The sequence below is a fragment of the Thamnophis elegans genome, chromosome 16, assembly GCF_009769535.1.
Source record: "Thamnophis elegans isolate rThaEle1 chromosome 16, rThaEle1.pri, whole genome shotgun sequence".
Classification (NCBI taxonomy): domain Eukaryota; kingdom Metazoa; phylum Chordata; class Lepidosauria; order Squamata; family Colubridae; genus Thamnophis; species Thamnophis elegans.
The window spans coordinates 29,701,779-29,721,878 of record NC_045556.1 but is presented as its reverse complement, the minus strand read 5'-3'; the positions used below and the strand labels follow the sequence as shown (position 1 = coordinate 29,721,878).

General features: G+C 47.9%; 1 protein-coding gene and 1 long non-coding RNA gene across 3 annotated transcripts; one reads left to right on the top strand and one right to left on the bottom strand.

Moving 5' to 3' along the window:
• Positions 1 to 828: 828 nt before the first annotated feature.
• ZBTB26 (zinc finger and BTB domain containing 26) lies at positions 829 to 6,145 on the bottom strand. 2 transcript variants are annotated; one of them, XM_032233703.1, is made up of 2 exons: positions 6,047 to 6,145; positions 829 to 3,222 (listed from the first exon to the last, which is right to left on the bottom strand). In XM_032233703.1, exon 2 carries the CDS (start codon positions 3,207 to 3,209, stop codon positions 1,830 to 1,832), a length of 1,380 nt encoding a protein of 459 aa, XP_032089594.1. In that variant the 5' UTR covers positions 3,210 to 3,222; positions 6,047 to 6,145; the 3' UTR covers positions 829 to 1,829. The 2 variants fall into 2 exon arrangements, with proteins under 2 accessions (XP_032089594.1, XP_032089593.1); XM_032233702.1 differs by lacking the exon at positions 6,047 to 6,145 and adding an exon at positions 5,539 to 5,772.
• Positions 6,146 to 6,331: 186 nt separating this feature from the next.
• On the top strand, positions 6,332 to 19,817 carry LOC116519534. Its single transcript, XR_004256655.1, has 3 exons — positions 6,332 to 6,481; positions 12,081 to 12,292; positions 19,578 to 19,817. It is a non-coding gene; the product is annotated as an uncharacterized LOC116519534 (long non-coding RNA).
• The last annotated feature ends 283 nt before the right edge of the window (positions 19,818 to 20,100 follow it).

Below are 20,100 nucleotides of genomic sequence, written 5' to 3'. Positions count from 1 at the left end.
CGGCTCATACAATGCACTAATCATCCACCTTCAACTAGTAACATTTTGGGCTGCTTGGGCATCCCTCTTCCCCAGGAATAATTCCAAAGGAGGAAGAACCAACCTTCTTTGCGGATCTTCTCCCTTTTCAGAGGTTTCCCCTGCTGAGGGCGCAATAAGGACTTTTGTAAACCAACCCCATTGCATTACTTCTAACCATTTTACCAAATGCCAATAGTATTTGGAGCACCATATATAGCCAGCTGCTCTTCTGGTTTCCAGTGCACTGGAAAACAGCCCGGAAAACACAGATATGCGCACGGCAGCCAACTGGTTTTACAGTTTCCGGCGCTCTGGCATGCACACATGAGTGTTCTGGTTTGGGCACTCTGCCAAAAAGGTTCGCCATCACTGATACATACCGTATTTTTCGGCATATAAGCTGCACCTTTTCCCCCCAAAAGAGGGTGAAAATCTGGGTGCGTCTTATACACTGAATACAACATTTTTGGCCTCCCGAATCTCTGCCCCTTCCCAAAAATGGCTGTGCAGAGGGTTTGGGGGGCCTGCAAACTGCTCCTGGGTGCTGGGGAGGGCAAAAATGAGCAGAAACTGGGCCATTTATTGCTTGTTTCTGCCCCCCCAGCCCCTAGGAGCACTCTACAAGCCTCCCAAAGCCTACGCATGCCCTGGGTTTTTTTGCCAAAAAAAGGGCCTGCTTTTATGTAAAACGAGCTGATTTTTGCTCATTTTTGCCATTCCCTAGCCCCCAGAAGCACTTTGCAGGCCTGTCAAACTCTCTGCATGCCCCGTTTTCCATGAAAAAAACGATGCTTGCAGAGGATTTGGGAGGCCTGCAGAGCGCAAAACCTTTAAAAAAAAATCTTGGTGTCTTATACTCCGAAAAATACGGTATATTTTTTTTTAGCCGACTTGGGATCCCAGGGATATACAGCTGAGGGCCCTTTTAGCCTCAGAAGAGAAACCGTTTCAGGGGAAAAACCAATTTGCGTTGCAAGAATCCCCTGGGTGAGGAGGAGGTGGGTAGGTGGCTGGAGAGACACACAAACTTAACCGTCCTAAACACCACCACGCTGCCGTCTCTGCAAAGAATGCGGTGACAGCTATTCTGGTAGGGAGGAGCTGAGCCTGAGCCAAAAAAGGGGAGGGTCATCACACAGCATGAAAGGCCATTCCACCAGCCTGCTGATCCAATTCTCACCCCATCCCCAGTTTTGCTCTGAAGCAATTGTGCTGCTGTTCTCCCCACTCGCCATATTAGCAAGGAACTACTGTGTTAAGCATTGATGCTCCTTTAGGCTAGGAGCCGCTGAGAGGGAAGGCGTACCTGATGGTTTTTAATAAAGAATACAAAAGAAGAAAATGCGCCCAGAGGCGACCGAGTAAAAAGACTTTTTTTTATAATTATCCAGTGTTTTTTTCCCCCCTCTCCTTTTTCTAAGAACACAGTCCTGTCTTTAGCTTAAAAACTTCACCAAGAACGGGGTGTATCCGTTCGTGGTTTTTCTTTTTAAAAATGCCTTTGGCTGGCTCACCACTAAGTGCCTTTTTTTTGGCAGAACTTAAACCAAACCAGGGGGTTTCTCCCCTCTGCCAGCTCTTGTAATATTCACAGGAGGAGGTTCCGCTCTCAAGAGAGACAAAAGTCGTTTGTAGACACGCCTTTCTAAAGGAAAGAGGTTGGAGGAGGCCGGCTACAAGGTCAGGTTCAGCTCCACCCCACCGGAGCTCAAAAGTGGGGAGCCGTTCCAGGTTGGAGTGCCTAGGCCAGCTCCTCCATCCCCACAGTGGTTAATGGCAGAAGAGGCTGGGGAGGTTGAGGCAAGCCCTCAATTCACGCAGGTGCTTTCGCTCCGCAAACTGAGCACGGCTTGGGCCAGTTTCCCCGCGTCCAGTGCCTGGCTGGCTTCGTTGGCGGGGCAGCCTTTGGCGTCGGCCGCCGAGCTGCAGACGAACGCCTCGAAGTCCGCGGCGGAGTCCTGCGCGCTCCTCTCATTGGCGTTGTCGAAACTGTTCTTGCCGTGGAGCTGCTTGAGGTGCTTCCGGAGGACGGGCTTGTGGGCGAAGACCATGTCGCAGTAGTTGCACCGGTGGGGCTTGTCCCCGCTGTGCAGGTTGAGGTGGTCCTGCAGGGAGCACTTCTGGGAGAAGGTCTTCCCGCAGATCTTGCACTGGAAAGGCTTGATGCCGGCGTGGACGCGCATGTGCCGGTGGAGGTTGCCCTTCTGGGTGAAGGTTTTCCCGCACAGGAGGCACATGAACAGCTTGTGCATCTTCAGGTGGTTGGCGTAGTTCTCCAGGTGCCGGAAGACGCGGGTGCACTTGGGGCACTGGTGGTGCCACTGCAGGCCCTTGTCCGCTCCGCGGGGGCTGGAGCCAAAGAGCTCCTTGGAGGCCACAATGAGGTTGTCAGCCGGCGAGTAGGCTAGGGCGTAGTTGTGGAGCTGGCCCTGCTCCAGGTCGCCAACCCGGTTTTCCACGGTGGAATTGATCAGGGAGTGCTGGGGCTCCGAGGAAGGGAGCGAGCTCTGCTGCTCGGAGGAAACGAACAGCCCGGGGTCCTTTTTGCTCCCCACCTCCGCCACCTCCCCAATGGACTCCACTTTCACGATCTGGATGTCACTGTCGTCCATGTCCAGGCTGTCCTCCGAGGGCTGGAGGCAAGGCGAATCGGGCTGCAAGGAGTCGTCGTCTTCCTCCTCCTCCTCCTCGTCTTCCTCCTCCTCCTCCTCCTCTTCCACCCCGCTGGCTCCGACAGCCTCCTTCGACTGGGAGGATTTGGCCCTGGCCTGGCTCTCCTCTTTGCTCTCCAGCTTCTGCTTCGGCCGGATGAACTTCCAGAGCGCCTCCGTGCAGCGCTCCACAATGTGGCTCATCTGAAGGAAGCTGGCGGCGGTCAAATAGTTCACCAGCTCCATCTCGGGGAACTCCAACACCCCGCTGTAGCAGGACAGGAGCAGCTGCCGCCCAACTTCCGAGCTCTGCAGGATGGAGATCTTGACCTCCCTAGAGTCGTTGAGCAGGAACTGGTCTCTCAAGAAGGGCGAGCCGGCGGCGAAGACGACCTTGTGGCCATGGACCTCCAGGTCGTCGATGAGGACGGTGACATCACAGAATTTGTTCTCCTCTCTCAGCTTGTTCATCTTCTGCAGCATCGAGTCCCCGTAGTTGTCAAACTGGAAATGGAGGCTATCCGTCTTTTCGCTCATGTTGACAAAAGCCCTAAAGGGGATCAACAGAATATCTTTTTTTAAATGATTTTTTTAAAAAACTTTCTTTTAATACAAACATTCCATCATTCATTAAACACTGTGTACAAATGTTTTGTGTTATAACCGTTAAAGCTTAGCACCATATTCGTTAATGACATCTATTCTTATTTTAATACTAATACTTAACATAGCTAGTGTTGTAACATTTCTCTTCTTCGCTTATTTGACTTTATAATACGTTACTTTCATATTTATTCTCTGTCCATTGATAAAATAACTCCCATATGTTATAATCAGATTCTTCCTTTCCTTTAATTGCAAGTGTTAATCTATTCATTTCTGCACATTCCAATATTTTCTCAGTCAGATCTTCAACTGCAGAGATCGCTTCGCCCTTCCAATTTTGTGCAAATACAATTCTAGCTGCAGTTATTACATGGATAATCAAATAGACATTTTCTTTACTATAATTATCTGACAAAATACCCAACAGGAACAGTTCAGGTCTTAGATCAATAGGTTGCTGTGTCATCTTCTCCAACCACATTCGGATTTGTGCCCAATATTTTTTTTTGCTTCTGCCCATGCCCACCACATACGACCCCAGTATCTGGTGACATTTTCAACATTTAATTGATATATCTTTCAATATTTTTGCCAATCTTTCAGGTGACATGTGCCATCTATAAAACATTTTATAAGGCACAAACAGAGACTTCATTTCCTTAGAGTCCTGCGAAAAAATCAGGTGGAAGAACGGCTGATGACCTCTTTCTATCGGTCCACCATAGAAAGTGACTTCACATATTGTATTAACAGTTTGGTATGCTGGTTTAACAGCTGAGGACAGGAAGGCATGACAGAGAGTCATCAATTTGGCACAAGAAACCATTGGTTGCCCTCTGACACCACTGGATGACATCGCCAGATCTCGCTGCTCTAGCAGAGTAAAGAAGATACCCAGAGATGGTTCACACCCTGGTCAGTGTCTCTTTGCACTTCTACCATCGGGCAGAAGACATCAAAGTATAGCCAGCCAAACAAACAGGTTTAAAGATAGTTTCTATCCTTGGGCTGGGAGACTTTTAAATACAACCACAATCACTCAATGCCCATGCTAGTTTTTTCTTCTCTTTCTTTCTTTTTTCGTTTCTGTTATAATTTTGCACCAGTGAGGTTAAAACACAATTTCGTTGTGTTTAAGTACAATGACAATAAAGATTATACTTATACTTATTTTATACAAATTCTCCTTGTATGCAGTTGACATTGCTAGTTTATCATTTCTGTCCCATAATTGCTGCCATTTATCTATCACACGTCCAATGTCTTTGCCCATGCTATCATTGTTTCTTTTACGGAAGAGAATATCTGTCAGCTCAGGGTTTGCGCAAAGGGTCCTGGCGACTTTCTTGCAACATCTCGTCACCAAGCTAGGTAACTTCATCAGTGCAAAAGGGAATGGGTTTTGCAGGGAGGAGGAGAACTGTGGGGTTTTTGGTGCTCTCTGAGCTTGGTGGTTTTCTTGCAGACATTTCATTAGCCACAACCTAAGTAAAAGAAGGGAGTGGGATTTACAGGCAGGAGAAGAAGGGGAAGGAGGACTGTGCACTCTGATCTTGGTAATTTTCTTGCCGATGTTTTGTGACCCAGCTAGGGAACAACATCAGCGCAGGAGAGTGGGCTTTATGGAGAGGAGGAGGAGAAAGAGCAGAAGAAGGAAGAATGGGGTGGGAGTAGAAGAAGGGGACAACTGTGAGGTCTTCTATATTCTCTGAACATGGATGTTTTCTTGCAGACATTTCATGACCCAACTAAAGTACATCATCAGTGCATGCCTAAATGATACCAAGCGCCAGGATTTGGGTTTAATTGTTCCAACTTTGTTATTCTATTAACCAGCGGAGCAGCTTGCCACCAGAAATTGTGGGAGCTCCATCATTGGAGGTTTTAGAAGAAGAGGCTGGATAGCCACCTGTCTGAAATGGTATAAGGTATCCTGCTTGAGCAGAGGGCTGGACTAGAAGACCTCCAAGGTCCCTTCCAACTTTGTTATTCTATTAATTAGTGGAACCGCTTGCCATCAGTTGTCATTACTTAATCACTGGAGGTTTTTTAAGAAGAGACTGGATAGTCACTTGTCTGAAATGGCATAGCTTCTCCTGCTTGAGCAGGGGGCTGGACTAGATGACCTCCAGGGTCCCTTCCAACCTCCTTCCTTCCTACCTACTTACCTCCTTCCTATCTACCTACCTACCTATCTTTCTCCTTCCTCCCTGCCTACCTTTCTCCTTCCTTCCTACCTTTCTCTTTCCTTCCTTCCTACCTTTCTCCTTGCTTCCATGGTATAGGTTCTCTGGCTTGAGCAGGGGCTGGACTAGAAGATCTCCAAGGTCCCTTCCAACTCCGATATTCTGTTAACCAATGGAACTGCTTGCCACCAGAGATTGTCATTGCTTCATCACTGGAGGTTTTTTAACAAGAGACTAGACGCAGCCACTTGTCTGTGATGGCACAGCTTCTGCTTGAGCAGGGGGCTGGACTAGACGACCTCCAAGGTCCCTCCAGGCAAGAAGGCCCACCTCCATAACCTCACCCAGACCTCCTCCCCATGCACCCCCCTTCCCCGCTGATCTTCCCCTGTTGGGATGGCCTGCGGGTCCCCCCACTTCCCTGCACCCCCTTCACCTCCATCCCGCCGGGGGAACCTCCAGCATTGACGTCCCTCCCTCCCTCCCCGCCTTCTTCCAAGGAGCTGGAGCTGCGCCGGGCTCCAGTGGCCGCGAGTTCCCCCGGCCCCCAGGGAAGAGGCGGGTGAAGACTTAAGGGCTCACCTCCTCTCCGCCTCCCCCCGGCGCCGCTGATCCGGGGTCCGCCCGGGGGGGGGGGAGACGCCTGGCCGAGAGACCGGCTCACCGCCACCGGAAGCTGCTCTGCCCCACTTCCGGTGCCGCCTCTCTCTTCCCGCCCCAAGTCGGCGCGAAGAAAAGAAGGGGCGGGACCGCCGCGGGTTGCTAAGGAAGAGGCGGTGCCGCCCGGCCGGAAGTAACTCGGGGATGTTTTTTTCCCCCTTTCCTTTCCTCCTGCTCAGGCGCCGGAAGGGGCAGGCACCGCTTCCGGCGACGGGCCCGGTCACGTGACCGGGGTTGGGATCCGGGCGCTGAGGCGGCCTGACAGTGGCGGCGGCGGCGGCGGCGCTGCTGCTCCCGCGGCGGGCGAGAGGGGAGGCGGCGAGGGCGGCGGCGGCGGCCCGGCCCATCTGGATGAGGGTGAGCTGGAGCGGGAGCCTCGTCGATGTGGGGCGCCGGAGGGGGGCGGGGCCGGCGTTGGGGGAGGGGGGGAGGATCCCGATTAGTGGGCGGGGCTCTCCAGGGGGAAGTGGGGGAGAGCCAATAATCCATAATCGATCATCGCAGCCCTGGTCAATCAAGGGGAGTTGGGAGGTCTGTGCTAAAGAAACAACCCCCCCCCCTCATCCTGATCCTATTCTGCGGCTGAGCATTCCCTTGGATGGGGCACCACCAGGAGATCCCAAAACTGGCAAAGTTTGGGATTGAGACATTATGCCATTCCTTGGATGGGGGACCACCAGGAGATCCCAAGTTTGGAATTGGGACATTATTCCCCCTCCCCCTAAATGCCCCAACCCACCTGCCATTCTTTGGATGGGGCACCACCAGGAGATCCCAAGGCCTGACAAGTGGGTTGGGGCGTTTGGGGAGGAAACCAAAATAACCTCCCAATCCCAAGCTTGCCAGCCTTGGGGATTTCCTGGTGGTGCTCCATCCAAGGGATGCCCAGCCCAACATCAGGATCGATAAAGAGAAGAGGGAAGGGGAGCATGCACACATACAGGTACGTTATGAATGGCCCCGATCCCCCCCCCTTTTGCTCCAGCCAGGATCGAGGGAGGGGGGAATGCCGCTACTTTGGTGGGTGGGTGGGTGAACCCTCTCATCGCGCCTGATCATGTTCCAGAGCTTGGCGTCCCTTGGATGGGGCACCCCCAGGAGATCCCAGGGCCTGGCAGGTAGATAGGTTGGGGCGTTTGGGGGGAAAAAATAACGTCCTAATCCCAAGCATGCCAGCCTTGGGGTGTCCTGGTGGTCCCCCATCCATCTAAAGGATGCCAAGCTCTGGAACAGGATCAGGATCGATAAAGAGGGGAGGAAAGGGGAGCACTGACACCCCCCCTCCTTTCCACCTCCCCTACCCCAAGAAACAGAAAATATCTACATTGCGTTTCTTTAACGTATGGAAAAATGTCCCATAAATTCACCTCAATTCGAACTTGACTCCCAAGGCCGTTTTTATATTTATGTTGGTGAGAAGAAGGGAAGGTTGGTCAGGAAACCTCCTTTGCCTGCTGTTCATGGGAAGAAACAAGGGAGGCATTCGTGTTTCGGTTATTCCGTGTATCCCTCCAAACTTCACTCAAAGTTCCGGTTGGGTTGTCTATTTATTTACCTCTTGTGTGTTTATCATCAGAGAACGCTCTGTTTATAAACACAGACACATATGTATAATCTATAGACACCCACACATGTATGTACAAAGACTTTGCACAGGATGTGTCTGTGTGTGGGTGTGCATATTCTTATGTTTCTCTCTCTTCCTCTCTCTCCCTCTCTGTCACTCTCTCTTTCTCCCTCTCTCTTTTTCTCTCTCCCTCCCTCTCCCCCTCGCTTTCTCTCTCTCCCTCTTTCCTTATCTCCCTCTCTCTTTCTCCCTCCCTCCCCTCTCTCCCTCTTTCTCTCTCTCTCTCACTCTCCCCCCCTCTCTTTCTCTCCCCCTTCCTCTTTCTCTCTCCCTCCCTCTTTCTCCCTCCCTCCTATTCTCTCTCCCTCTCTTCCTCTTTCTCTCTCTCCCCCTCTTTCTCCCTCCCACCCACCGTCCATCCGTGTATGTATGTAACTTTTTTGCTGCTAAATAAATGGAGACTTCTATAGATCTATTTCAAACTATTTAGCTCTCATCAGCTAGCCATACCCTTGCTATCCCTACCATGTTTGGGCTGACCAGGTACTTTGACAAAAGAAAAACCACGATAGATAGATAGATAGATAGATAGATAGATAGATAGATAGATAGATAGATAGATAGATAGATAGATAGATAGATAGATAGATAGATAGATAGATAGATACACACACACATGCACACACACACACACACACACACACACACACACAAACGTGAGATTGTCCATATTTCTTTTGAGCTGGAATCTTTTATGCTTTTGTTTTCAAGAGTGTTTATCATGATAAATATGCTGCCTTAGATATGTGTGATGGGATTGAGGGAGTGTGGTATCCTTGGTGCTCTCTGAGCTGGGTGGTTTTTTTCCCGACGTTTCGTGACCCAACTAGATAACATCATCAGTCTTAGAAGGAAGCCGGGTCAGTGGAGAGGAGGAGGACTGTGAGGCTCTTGGTGCTCTCTGAGCTTAGTTGTTTTCTTCCAGACTTTGCATCAGCCAACTAGGTAACATCATCAGTGCTAGAAGGGAATAAGATGTAGGGAGTGGAAGAGGAGGGAGGAAGAAGAGGAGGCAGACTCTGATGTCCTTGGCGCTCTCTGAGCTTAGTTGTTTTTTTCCAGATGTTGCATCAGCCAACTAAGTAATGATACAAGTTCCATCATTACACTGGATGAAGCTTTTTAAAAAAATAAGTTTTATTTCCTTTATTCTTACACATCTCATTTCATGAATGGTTTGGTTCCTGGGTGTCATACATTTCAGTACATCTAATCATAACAATATTATTAATAATTACCATTCATTTTCACGAAGCTTATGATGTGGGGGTTAAAAGGGATAATTTGGAGCTGGCTCTTAAATTCCCCGGAAAGGAAATGTGGAAGGAAACCTAATTATTACTGTTTGCTCTACTTAGTGACAGATCAGCTATTAAAATCTTGTCGTTGGCATGTTGTATGACATTGCTCTGGCATAGAAATGTAATGAAATCGTTGAACTATCCTATGCTCTTCCTAATACTGGGGATCTATTGGAGTGGCTCCCATTGACAGGCGCTTCAAAAAGTGATTGTGAAATTATTAATGGACACGTCGGGCAGCGATAGCCCTTATTCGATCAGCGCAGGAACGACAATCTCAGAGGCCTGTCAGATTGGAGAAAACTGCTTCAATCCATTTCGACATTTTTTTGCCAGAGTTGGCGTTTGCGGTTTTGAAAGGGAAGAAAAGTGAAGGAGAACTCTAGAGCACTTCAGAGGTTTCAAATCTTACCTAATGACCCTCAGAAATTGCAAAAGGCTATTGTGTAAAAAAAAAGAGAGAGAGGGGAGGGGGGAATTGCGTGTTCTTCATCCAGGAACAGACATGTATGCACAATATATGACTCAGAATTTCTTTGCCTTCCCTGGTATATGTTTCAAAGCCATTTAAGAGCTGTCAGTCTACCTACCTGCCGTATTTTTCGGAGTATAAGATGCACTTTTTCCTCCTCTAGAAGAGGCTGAAAAATTTGGGTGTGTCATGTCTTATGCCATTGTTTTTCTAACAGCGATAATCCGGGAGGGGGTGTGTGAAATTAAATTCTGCCATTCATATTTTAAAACAGACCGTGGAGATTTTTTTCATTCTGCCAGTAAATAGCAGTAGACTTATATACCGCTTCATAGGGCTTTCAGCCCTCTCTAAGCGGTTTACAGAGAGTCAGCATATTGCCCCCAACAATCCGGGTCCTCATTTTACCCACCTCGGAAGGATGGAAGGCTGAGTCAACCCTGAGCCGGTGAGATTTGAACCGCTGAACTGCTGATCTAGCAGTAGCCTGCAGTGCTGCATCTAACCACTGCGCCACCTCGGCTCGAGTAAAGAGCTCTCCTTGGAATCTCCGGTTTTAGAAGGAAGTTAGATGAAGTAATCCACCGATAAAGATTCCAGGCTTTTTATATCTCTGTCTAGAGATCAACCCCACCATGGCATCAGCCTTATCTGGAGTTAATTATATTGACCTGGATTTTATCTGCTTGTTTTCTTTTGGTTTTTATTTCTTTAAAGTCTATTTGTGGACACCGGGAGTTAGATTGCCAGGTAGATAAATCATATTAAAAGGAAGCCATTCTCCTTCCAAAACAACCCTTCCATTTAGCACAGGTAGTCCTCGAGTTACGACAGTTCATTGAGTGACTGAAGTTACCACGGCACCAGGGGATAAAAACGTGACTTAGGACCCCTGTTCACACATGACTGTTGCAGCCTTCCACATTGCGATCAAAATCCAGACACTTGGCAACTGCCTCGTATTTATGATGGTTGCCATGTCCCAGTTGTTGGGTTGCCATGTCCCAGTTGTTGGGTAAGCTCCCCGTTGGGAGAGCGAGTGCGTTCAGAGAAGCATTGTGAGAGTGTTATTGGAGACCACACAAACCAGCATACAGAGACACTGCAGTTTAAATAGGCTTTTATTTTCGTGGAAATAGAGGTATCAGAGTCCATCAAACAATCCAAGTCATACACGGATAAGACAGTCAGTCATCAACGTCTTTCAGTTAAGGGATAATCCAAATAACATAGTCCAGTAACACATAATCAGTTCTGTACATCAAGGTTTGCTAACAGTTGCAAAACTTACAATAGCTCACGGCACTTTCTAACAGCCAGCTTCCAAAAACACTCAGATCAGATCAGCCCAGCATCTAACAAAACAGAGAGCTAACAGTCACTCTGGCTCCCTCTTATGGCCGATTGAGGAAAACAGCAACCAATCACATTTTACAGTATGCTTTAAAGAAACAGGTATAGCATTGTTACATGATTTATATATTGCCAATCCAACCGTTAGAATTATATTCCTAACACCAGTAATAAACTTCTGCAACCCTAAGAGAAGTCAGTGGGGTAGCTGCATTCACTTAACAAGCATGTTACTAATTTCACCGCTTGCAGCGAGTGACGTTTTACAAAACTGGCCAGAAAAGTTGTAAACCGAGGCAAAAACTCACCACTGATATCTCGCTTAGCAGCATAGATTTGGGGTTCATAGGTTGAGGCCTGCAATGGAAACATGTCCTCACGGGAGCAACAAGGTGGTTTGCCAGCTTCAAAATATGAAAATGACATTTCAAGCTGCATGCCAATATTTATTCGTGGTTTCCATCCTGTGGATTGATTGAGTCAGTCCTGCGTCTCAGCATGCAGCAGAAGATCACGTGAGGTAGTAGTACTGCTCTAGGAAGACTTAGTAAGGCCACACCTAGAGTACTGCATCCAGTTTTGGTTGCCACACTATAAAATAATGTTGAGACTCTAGAAAGAGCGCAGAGAAGAGCAACCAGGATGATGAGGGGACTGGAGGCTCAAATATACGATGAACGGTTGCAGGAACTGGGCCTGGCTAGTCTAGGGAAGAGAAGGACCAGGGGAGACAGGATAGCAGCTTTCCAATACTTGAGGAGCTGGGGTTGGGGGTTGGACTAGATGACCTAGAAGGTCCCTTCCACCTCTGTTAAACTGAATCTATCTAAGATTATCAAAGATCTGGAGACTAAAACATGAAGAACGGTTGCAACAACTGGGCATGGCTAGTCTAGGGAAGAGAAGGACCAGGGGAGACAGGATAGGAGTCTTCCAATATCTGAGGGGCAAGAAAACCACCGAGCTCAGAGAGCACCAGGGACCCCACAGTCCTCCTCCTCCTCCCCATCTCACTCCCTTTAGCACTGATGACATTACTTAGGTGGGTCATGAAACGTCTGCAAAAAACCCACCAAGCTCAGAGGGTACCAAGGACCCCTCGAAATCCTTCGGTGCCAGACCCACAAACCCCTGAGTTCCTCCCTTCTCAGAGCCTTCCAGAAAGCAGCGATTGTGATATTGTGTGCGCTTCATGTTTTCCAGGTCTTTCCTCTTCCAGACCACCTATGATCCCCCGCGTCAACTTTCTATTTTAAAAAAAAGAAATGGATGACAAGGCCTCAGTGGGCAAAATCAGCGTGTCTTCCGATTCGGTCTCGACGCTCAACAGTGAAGATTTTGTCTTGATTTCCAGGCAGGACGATGAAACCCCCTCCGCCCATATCGGTAGCGATGACGAAAAGCCGGGGTTGAAGGTAAGAGCCTTTTCCTCGAAAAGCTTCTGGCCTTTGCAATCCAGGAAGGCTTTTTTTTTTCCCCCTGCTTGGCAGCCGGCCAATTTTGCCTCCATCCGCCTCTCCGGCACGTCAGGAATGTCAGCAAAAGACCCATCAAAGGGGGCCGGGAGGCAGAATGCGGTGGGGCTGCTCCACCCGAGTCTCGGCTGGAGAATTTTCCCAGGAAAGGGGGTTGCAGGCAGGGGTGGGCTGCCTGGTTGCTGGGTGGGCGTGGCCTAGTCGGCCTCCTGCACCACGGCAGAGGGGGCGTTTTCACCTTCCGGAGGCTTTTCTTGAACCTCTGGGAGGGTGAAAACTGCTTCTTCCAGGCTCCGGAGGCTAATGTTTTTTCCCCCCTCCCTGAACCTCTGCGCAGGCCCTGCACATACCGTATTTTTTGGAGTATCGGATGCACCTTCCCCCCCCCCTCCCAAAAGAGGGTGAAAATCTGTGTGTGTCTTATACATTGAATACCGCATTTTTGGCCTACTGAAGCCCTGCCCCACGTGTCCCTTTTTTTGGAAAAATGGAGGTGCAGAGTGTTTGGGAGGCCTGCAAAGGGCTCCTGGGGGCTGGGGAAGGGCAAAAACGAGCAAAAAATGGGCTGTTTTTTGCCCCTCTCCCAGCCACCAGGAGCCCTCTACAAGCCTCCCAAAGCTCTGCATGCTCCCCCCTTTTTTTGCAAAAATGGCCGGTGGTTTTTTTTTTTTCAAAAAATGGCCTGTGTTTGTGAAAAACGGGCTGTTGTTTCCTCAATTTCACCCCTCCCCCAAGCCCCTGGGAGCCTCCCAAAGCTCTGCACCCCCCCTTTTTTGTGTGTGCAAAAAACGACGCGTGCAGAGGGTTTGGGAAGCCTGCAGAGTGCAAAAACATTTTTTTTTAAAAAAATTACCTCTTCAAAATTGTGGTACGTCTTATACTCCGGTGCATCTTATAGTCCGAAAAATACGGTACCTTGCCTCCAAAACGGGCCATGTGGAGACTCCTGGGAGGGATGGCATGGGGTGGGCGCGGCCAGCCAGGGGTGGGATTTTGAGGTTCTCCGAACCAGCCATAACGTTAGTTACGGGTTCTCCCAAACCCAGGCGAACGAGTAGCAGCCCACCCCTGGTTGCAGGTAGTCCTTGACTTACAACGGTTCACTTACAGACCTTTGGAAGTTAATGACGGCCCTGGAAAAAAAAGCGAGTTATGACCGTTTTTTACGCTGCAACATCCCCTGCGATCAAAATCTAGATGCTTGGCCACTGATTCACATTTATGACAGCGGCTGTTAGGATCCCTTTTTGTGACCTTCTGACAAGCAAGAGTCCACGGGGAAGCAAGATTCACTTAATGACCATGCTGCTAAGTGAACACCTGCAGGGATTCGCTTAGCCACGCCAGCAAGTGGGAGAAATTTCACTTTAACAAACTGAGTCACTTATCAGGAGAAATTTTGGGCTCACTTGTGGTCGTAAGCGGAGGACTAGCTATACATAAAAATACAGGCTTGTTAACAGGATGAAGGTGTTGTGGCTCTCCAGCGGAGCTGGTGGAAGACTCAGACAGTGAGGAGGTTGGGGAGGAAGATGGGCCAGTCCTGGAGTCTGGGGAAGGCTCGAATGAGGGCTCTGTGTTGGAAGCAGAGAGGGGGCCAGGGCCGTATGCCCGTTATCAGCTGCCTTCAGAGTCAGACATCAGTGAGGCAGAAGAACAGCTGGAGCCTGTTTGCAGTGTGTGCATATGCAGAGCTGCCAGATGAAGGGAACAGCTAAAGAACAAGGGCCGACGCGCGAATAAAGGCACAGACGGACGGTGACTGGGGAATAAAATAAAAGAGGAGCGAAAGGGGAGTGGACATTGAGTTGGCCATGCCCACCCATGTTTTGTGGCTCCCAGTGTTTTCTTTTCTGTGGGAAATGGGTCCAAATGGCTCTTGACGTTTTTAAGGTTGCCGATTTCTGTAGTAAAGCCTGGCTTAGAGTCATTGCAATTTCCGCCGCCTGCCATTTCTCTCCAAGGACCCTCTGCCGTCCATTTCCTTTGAAGTCACATGGCCTCTCTTTTGGCCATTCCACGCTCGCCTCCGGATGACGCAAAACATACACCAGGGGCCGGATACGGTTGGGGTGTGTGATCCCGACGGGAGAAGTGTCAGAGATCCTTGTTTGTGGCAAGACCGGTTTTTGAACGGCAAATAAATGATTTGGTTGGGTTTGCTTAGCTGAGATACGCTTGCAGCCCTGCCCAAGGTTTTTGCCTTCCCTCCTGCCTCCGACCTTGAAGGAATCGTGGCAACGTTGGTGAGCCCCTTCACGCTGTTGGCCAGATGTTTCCTGTTCCCTGTCTCCGTCTTTTCAAAAAGGAATTGTGTTGGCTGCCGAAGGGCGAAGGGCTTAGCCCTCTCTAGAAAGCAATGGAGGGGAAAGGCGGTTATGGAGCCCAGCTCTCTGCCTCTCTTCTGGGTACACCCCAAAAATGAGGGTTGTGTTTCTGCTTGCCAGAGGAAGCCTCAGCCGGCCGGCAGGGAGAGTCGGGGCTGAGCACAATCTTTGGAAAGCAGGCATTTCCCCCGAGCGGTTTTCACTGCTTATCGGAGCCAAGGCGCAGCTGAAGAGAAGCCGTTTGAGCCTGCAAGTCACCTGGTTCACTTCAGGGAGGACTGGAAGTTAAGGCACAGGCTTCAGTTGAGAGAACAAGAGAGATAGGGGGGGGGGGGAGAGAGAGAGAGGTAGTAAATAGGTAGAGAGATAGGTAAGCAGGCATATGGGTAGATAAAGGGTTAGGTAGGGAAAGAAAGAATTGGTAATAGAGAGAGAGAGGTAGAGATAGGTAGGTGGGTAGGTAGATAAAAAGATAGGTGTATTTGATGGATAAATGGGTAAGTAGGAAGGTAGGTATATAAAGAAACAGGCAGGTAGACAGATACAAAGAGATAAATAGGTAGGTACGATAGATAGATAATCTGATTAGAGATAGAGATGATAGATGATAGTCAGCTAGATAGAAGATAGATAGATAAAAGATAGAGATGATAGATGATAGATAGATAATCTGATTATAGATAGATGATAGATGATAGCTAGATAGTAGATAAAAGATAGAGATGATACATTAGATAGATAATTTATCTGATTATAGATAGAGATGATAAATGATAGTCAGCTAGATAGAAGATAGATATAGATAGATAGATAGATAGATAGATAGATAGATAGATAGATAGATAGAGATGATAGATGATAGCTAGATAGAAGATAGATAGATAGATAAAGATAGAGATGATAGATTAGATAGATAATCTATCTGATTATAGATAGAGATGATAGATGATAGTCAGCTAGATAGAAGAGATAGATAAAAGATAGAGATGAAAGATGATAAATAGATAGATAATCTGATTATAGATAGAGATGATAGATCATAGCTAGATAGAAGATAGATAAAAGATAGAAATGATACATTAGATAGATAATTTATCTGATTATAGATAGAGATGATAGATGATAGTCAGCTAGATAGAAGATAGATATAGATGGATGGATGGATGGATGGATGGATGGATAGATAGAGATGATAGATGATAGCTAGATAGAAGATAGATAAAAGATAGAGATGATAGATTAGATAGATAATCTATCTGATTATAAATAGAGATGATAGATGATAGTCAGCTAGATAGAAGAGATAGATAAAAGATAGAGATGATAGATGATAGATAATCTGATTATAGATAGAGATGATAGATGATAGATAGATAGAAGATAGATAGATAGATAAAAGATGGAGATGATAGATAGATAGATAGATAGATAGATAGATAGATAGATAGATAATCTGATTATAGGTAGAGATGATAGATGATAGCTAGATAGAAGATAGATATGGATGGATGGATGGATGGATGGATGGATGGATAGATAGAGATGATAGATGATAGCTAGATAGAAGATAGATAGATAAAAGATAGAGATGATAGATTAGATAGATAATCTATCTGATTATAAATAGAGATGATAGATGATAGTCAGCTAGATAGAAGAGATAGATAAAAGATAGAGATGATAGATAGATAATCTGATTATAGATAGAGATGATAGATGATAGGTAGATAGAAGATAGATAGATAAAAGATGGAGATGATAGATAGATAGATAGATAGATAGATAGATAATCTTATAGGTAGAGATATTAGATGATAGCTAGATAGAAGATAGATAAAAGATAGAGATGATACAATAGATAGATAATTTATCTGACTATAGATAGAGATGATAGATGATAGTCAGCTAGCTAGCTAGCTAGCTAGATAGATAGATGATAGATAGAAAGAGATGATAGCTGATAGCTAGCTAGCTAGATAGGTAATCTGATTATAGATAGAGATGATAGATGATAGCTAGATAGAAGATAGATAGTTAAAAGATAGAGATGATAGATTAGATAGATAGATAATCTATCTGATTATAGATAGAGATGATAGATGATAGTCAGCTAGATAGAAGATAGATAGATAGACAGACAGACAGATGTAGTCAGATGGATGGATGGATGAAAGCTTAGGCCCTCGCCCTCTCCCTCTCTGTCAGCTGAAGGGAGGGAAAGTCCAGCTCCTGTGAGGCTGCTGGGTGGGGCTCCTCTTGGCAGGGAACCCGCAATCACGCCCAGCCTCTCCAGCGAGTTGTTCCCCATAGCGCTTCTCCCCTCCCGTCACGTCTTCCTTGACCCTTGTGTAAACTGGAGGGCTGCCAGCTGCCAATTCTCTTACCACAGCTTGTATTCCATGAAACCAGGCGGAGGGCAGCACACGTCTCCCTGGCTGGAGGAGCAACTCCCAGCCCGTCTTCCCCCCCCCCCACCCCCTTGGCTTTGCCCAGCCCAGCTCCAAGGCCGAACCTTCCTGCTTTCCATGAAAAGCTCCCCCCCCCCCCCCGGTCTTCATTCTGAAGGCATTTGTGCCACTGAAGCGTCCGGCAGGGAGGAATTTCACCTCCCTTTTTATTTTGAAAACAAGACAACTGGGCTGATTATATATATATATATGTATGTATGTATGTATGTATGTATGTATGTATGTATGTATGTATGTGTGTGTGTATATATATATATATATATATATATATATATATATATATATATATATATATATATTGGGGGGGGGGAGGAACGAAAAACAGAAAAGTATTGCTTGCGATTCTAGAAGCTTCCTCGGTTCGCTTGTATTGGATGCAGGAGATGGAAGGTATTGTATTGTAAGTGTAAAAATTAAGTTAGGACTAACTTTCAGGGTAGGTCATATTTTTGGGGAAACACAATAGCAGAGTGTGCTGTTTTGCGCGTGTGGTATTTACACAGTGCCTGTTGTGTGCATCTTATTAGATATTGATTGGGTTGTGTCTGGAGGTGCGTTCCTACCGGTTTGGCCCAGTTCAGCCAAGTAGGTAGTCACTCGGCTACCCACGCCCCGTTCGGTTGTCGGCGGCGCCATCTTTATTTTTGGATCTGTGCATGCGCAGAACAATCTTCATTGCAGAAATATAATCCCCCCCCCTTTTCTAACGTTCTGCGCATGGGCAGACCGTTTTTGCTGTAAATGCACATGCGCAGGGAGCGCAAAAGTTTTTGCGCGATGGACCGGCAGTAATGCCGATACCAACCCACCCCCTGGTGTGTGTCGATTGCTGGCTTTCAAGTCTTTTGGTTAACATCAGCATGGCGAATGCTGGCCGGCTGCGTCTAGAGAAACAGCTAGTCCTCGACTTAACGGCCACAATTCAGCTCAGAAGTTATGTGACGAAGTGAGAAATTTGTCCAGTGAACTTGCGGCCCTTTTACGACACATTTCTGAAGGGAATTGCGACGGTTGTTCGGTTAATAACACGGTAGGGAAATGAACCTGGCTTCCCCATTCCGTTGTCAGAAGGACTGAATGTTAGAATGGAATCAACTGGGAGGGACCTTGGAGGTCTTCTAGTCCAGCCCCCTGTTGAAGCAGGAGAACCTATACCAGTGGTGGCTAACCTTTTTGTCCTTGCAACATGTGCGCAACAGCACACACCCATAATGCAATGCATGCATGACATCACTTGCATGATACCCCACTGCGCATCCACTTGTAAGCGCCCTGCAACACCCCCCACTCTCCCTGAGCATGCGTGCACAACTTCCCCTCCCGTGCCCCGTTTTGGCCCTAGAAGGCCTCCCTGAAATGCCTGGGATAAAAAAATGGGGCACACCCCATCACTCAATGCTCCTCTCTGCGTGTGCGCATGTGGCCCCTTCTCCCACGTGTATGTGCACACGGCTCCCACATTCGCGGCAGATACCTGAAAATCAGCTGGCAGGAGACACGCATGCATGCACGGTGGAGCTGAACTGGGCGGCAGCTCACGTGGCCGCAGAAAAGGCTCCACGTGCCATAGGTTTGCCATCACGGACCTACCGTATTTTTCAGGAGTATAAGATGCACCCTTTTCCCTCAAAAAGAGGCTGAAAATCTGGGTGAATACAGCATTTTTGGCCTCCCAACCCCCCCCCCCCCTTCACCAAATGGCCGTGCAGAGTCTTTAGGAGGCTTCCAGAGTGCTCCTGGGGGCTGGGGAAGGCAGAAATGAGCAAAAAATGGGCCGTTTTTTGCTCAATTTTGCCCCCCCCCAGCCCCTAGGGCTATCCATGCCCTTTTTTTTGGCAAAAAACTGGACCGTTTTTGTGAAAAATGGGCTGGTTTTTTATTGTTTTTGTCCCCCCCCCCCCCCCCCCCCCCGGAACACTCTACAAGCCTTCTAAGGGTTGTTCATGCCCTTTTTTGGAAAAAAGAAACCCGGACCCGTTTTTGTGAGGTTTGCAGAGTGCAAAACCCTTTTTTTTTCCCAATTTGCCTCTTCAAAACCTTGGTACGTCTTATATGCTGAAAAATACGCTATATCAATTTATATAAGTGACTGTGTAGCTTCTTCTGAAAAAAATCAGAGTTGGAGCACCCATGATTTCCTGGAAGCCGCTGAAGGGACACCTCGGGACAATGCGACCGTCATAAATACGAATCAGTTGTCCAGCATCCGAATTAAATCACGTGATCACAAGGCTACAGCCACGTTGTGTGAGAAATGGTCCTGAGTCCGTTTTTTTCAGCACTGCTGTCACTTTGAATAGTCACTACATGAACTGCTGTAAGTCTGGGACTACTTCCAGCTGCAAATGCGTGTTTTCCTGGCTCCCTCATGGCCACCTCACTTCTCTCGGGGCATCTGGCGAGATCCACCAATGTTTTCTCTTTCCCCAGATTGTAGGAAATGGGAGTGAGCAGCAGCTGCAGAAGGAAACTGGAAGACATCCTAATGGATCCCCCCATGGAGGACCCCTCCAATGACCGGGAGGGGGAGGAAGGGAGCCCCTCCCAGGACGGAGAAGGAGACGAGCTGGTTCTCCTTGAGGCCTCCGCCTCCTCTACCATCAACCCCCGTGTCCGTGACGGGGACCCTCCAAGCCAGAAATGAGGCTCCCGGTGAAGCCATCCCAGGGAGGTGAGCTCCCACCAAGGCTAAGGAAGGTGGGAGGAGAAGGAGGCAGGTATTTCTCTCTCTGGGCACAATGAGAATATATCTGCTGGGGGAAAAAACAACTCCGCATTGGCGACAGGGACAGAATCCGGCCAGTAAACACTCAGTTCCATTCAGTTGGCCAGACTCCACCCCACAAGGGATTATTATGGGGTCGTTATATGAAGATGATGATAAAATGCATTTCTTGCCTTCCCTTTCTCTGCTGACTCCTTCTTTCCTTTTTTTTGGTGGGGCTGGGCTGGC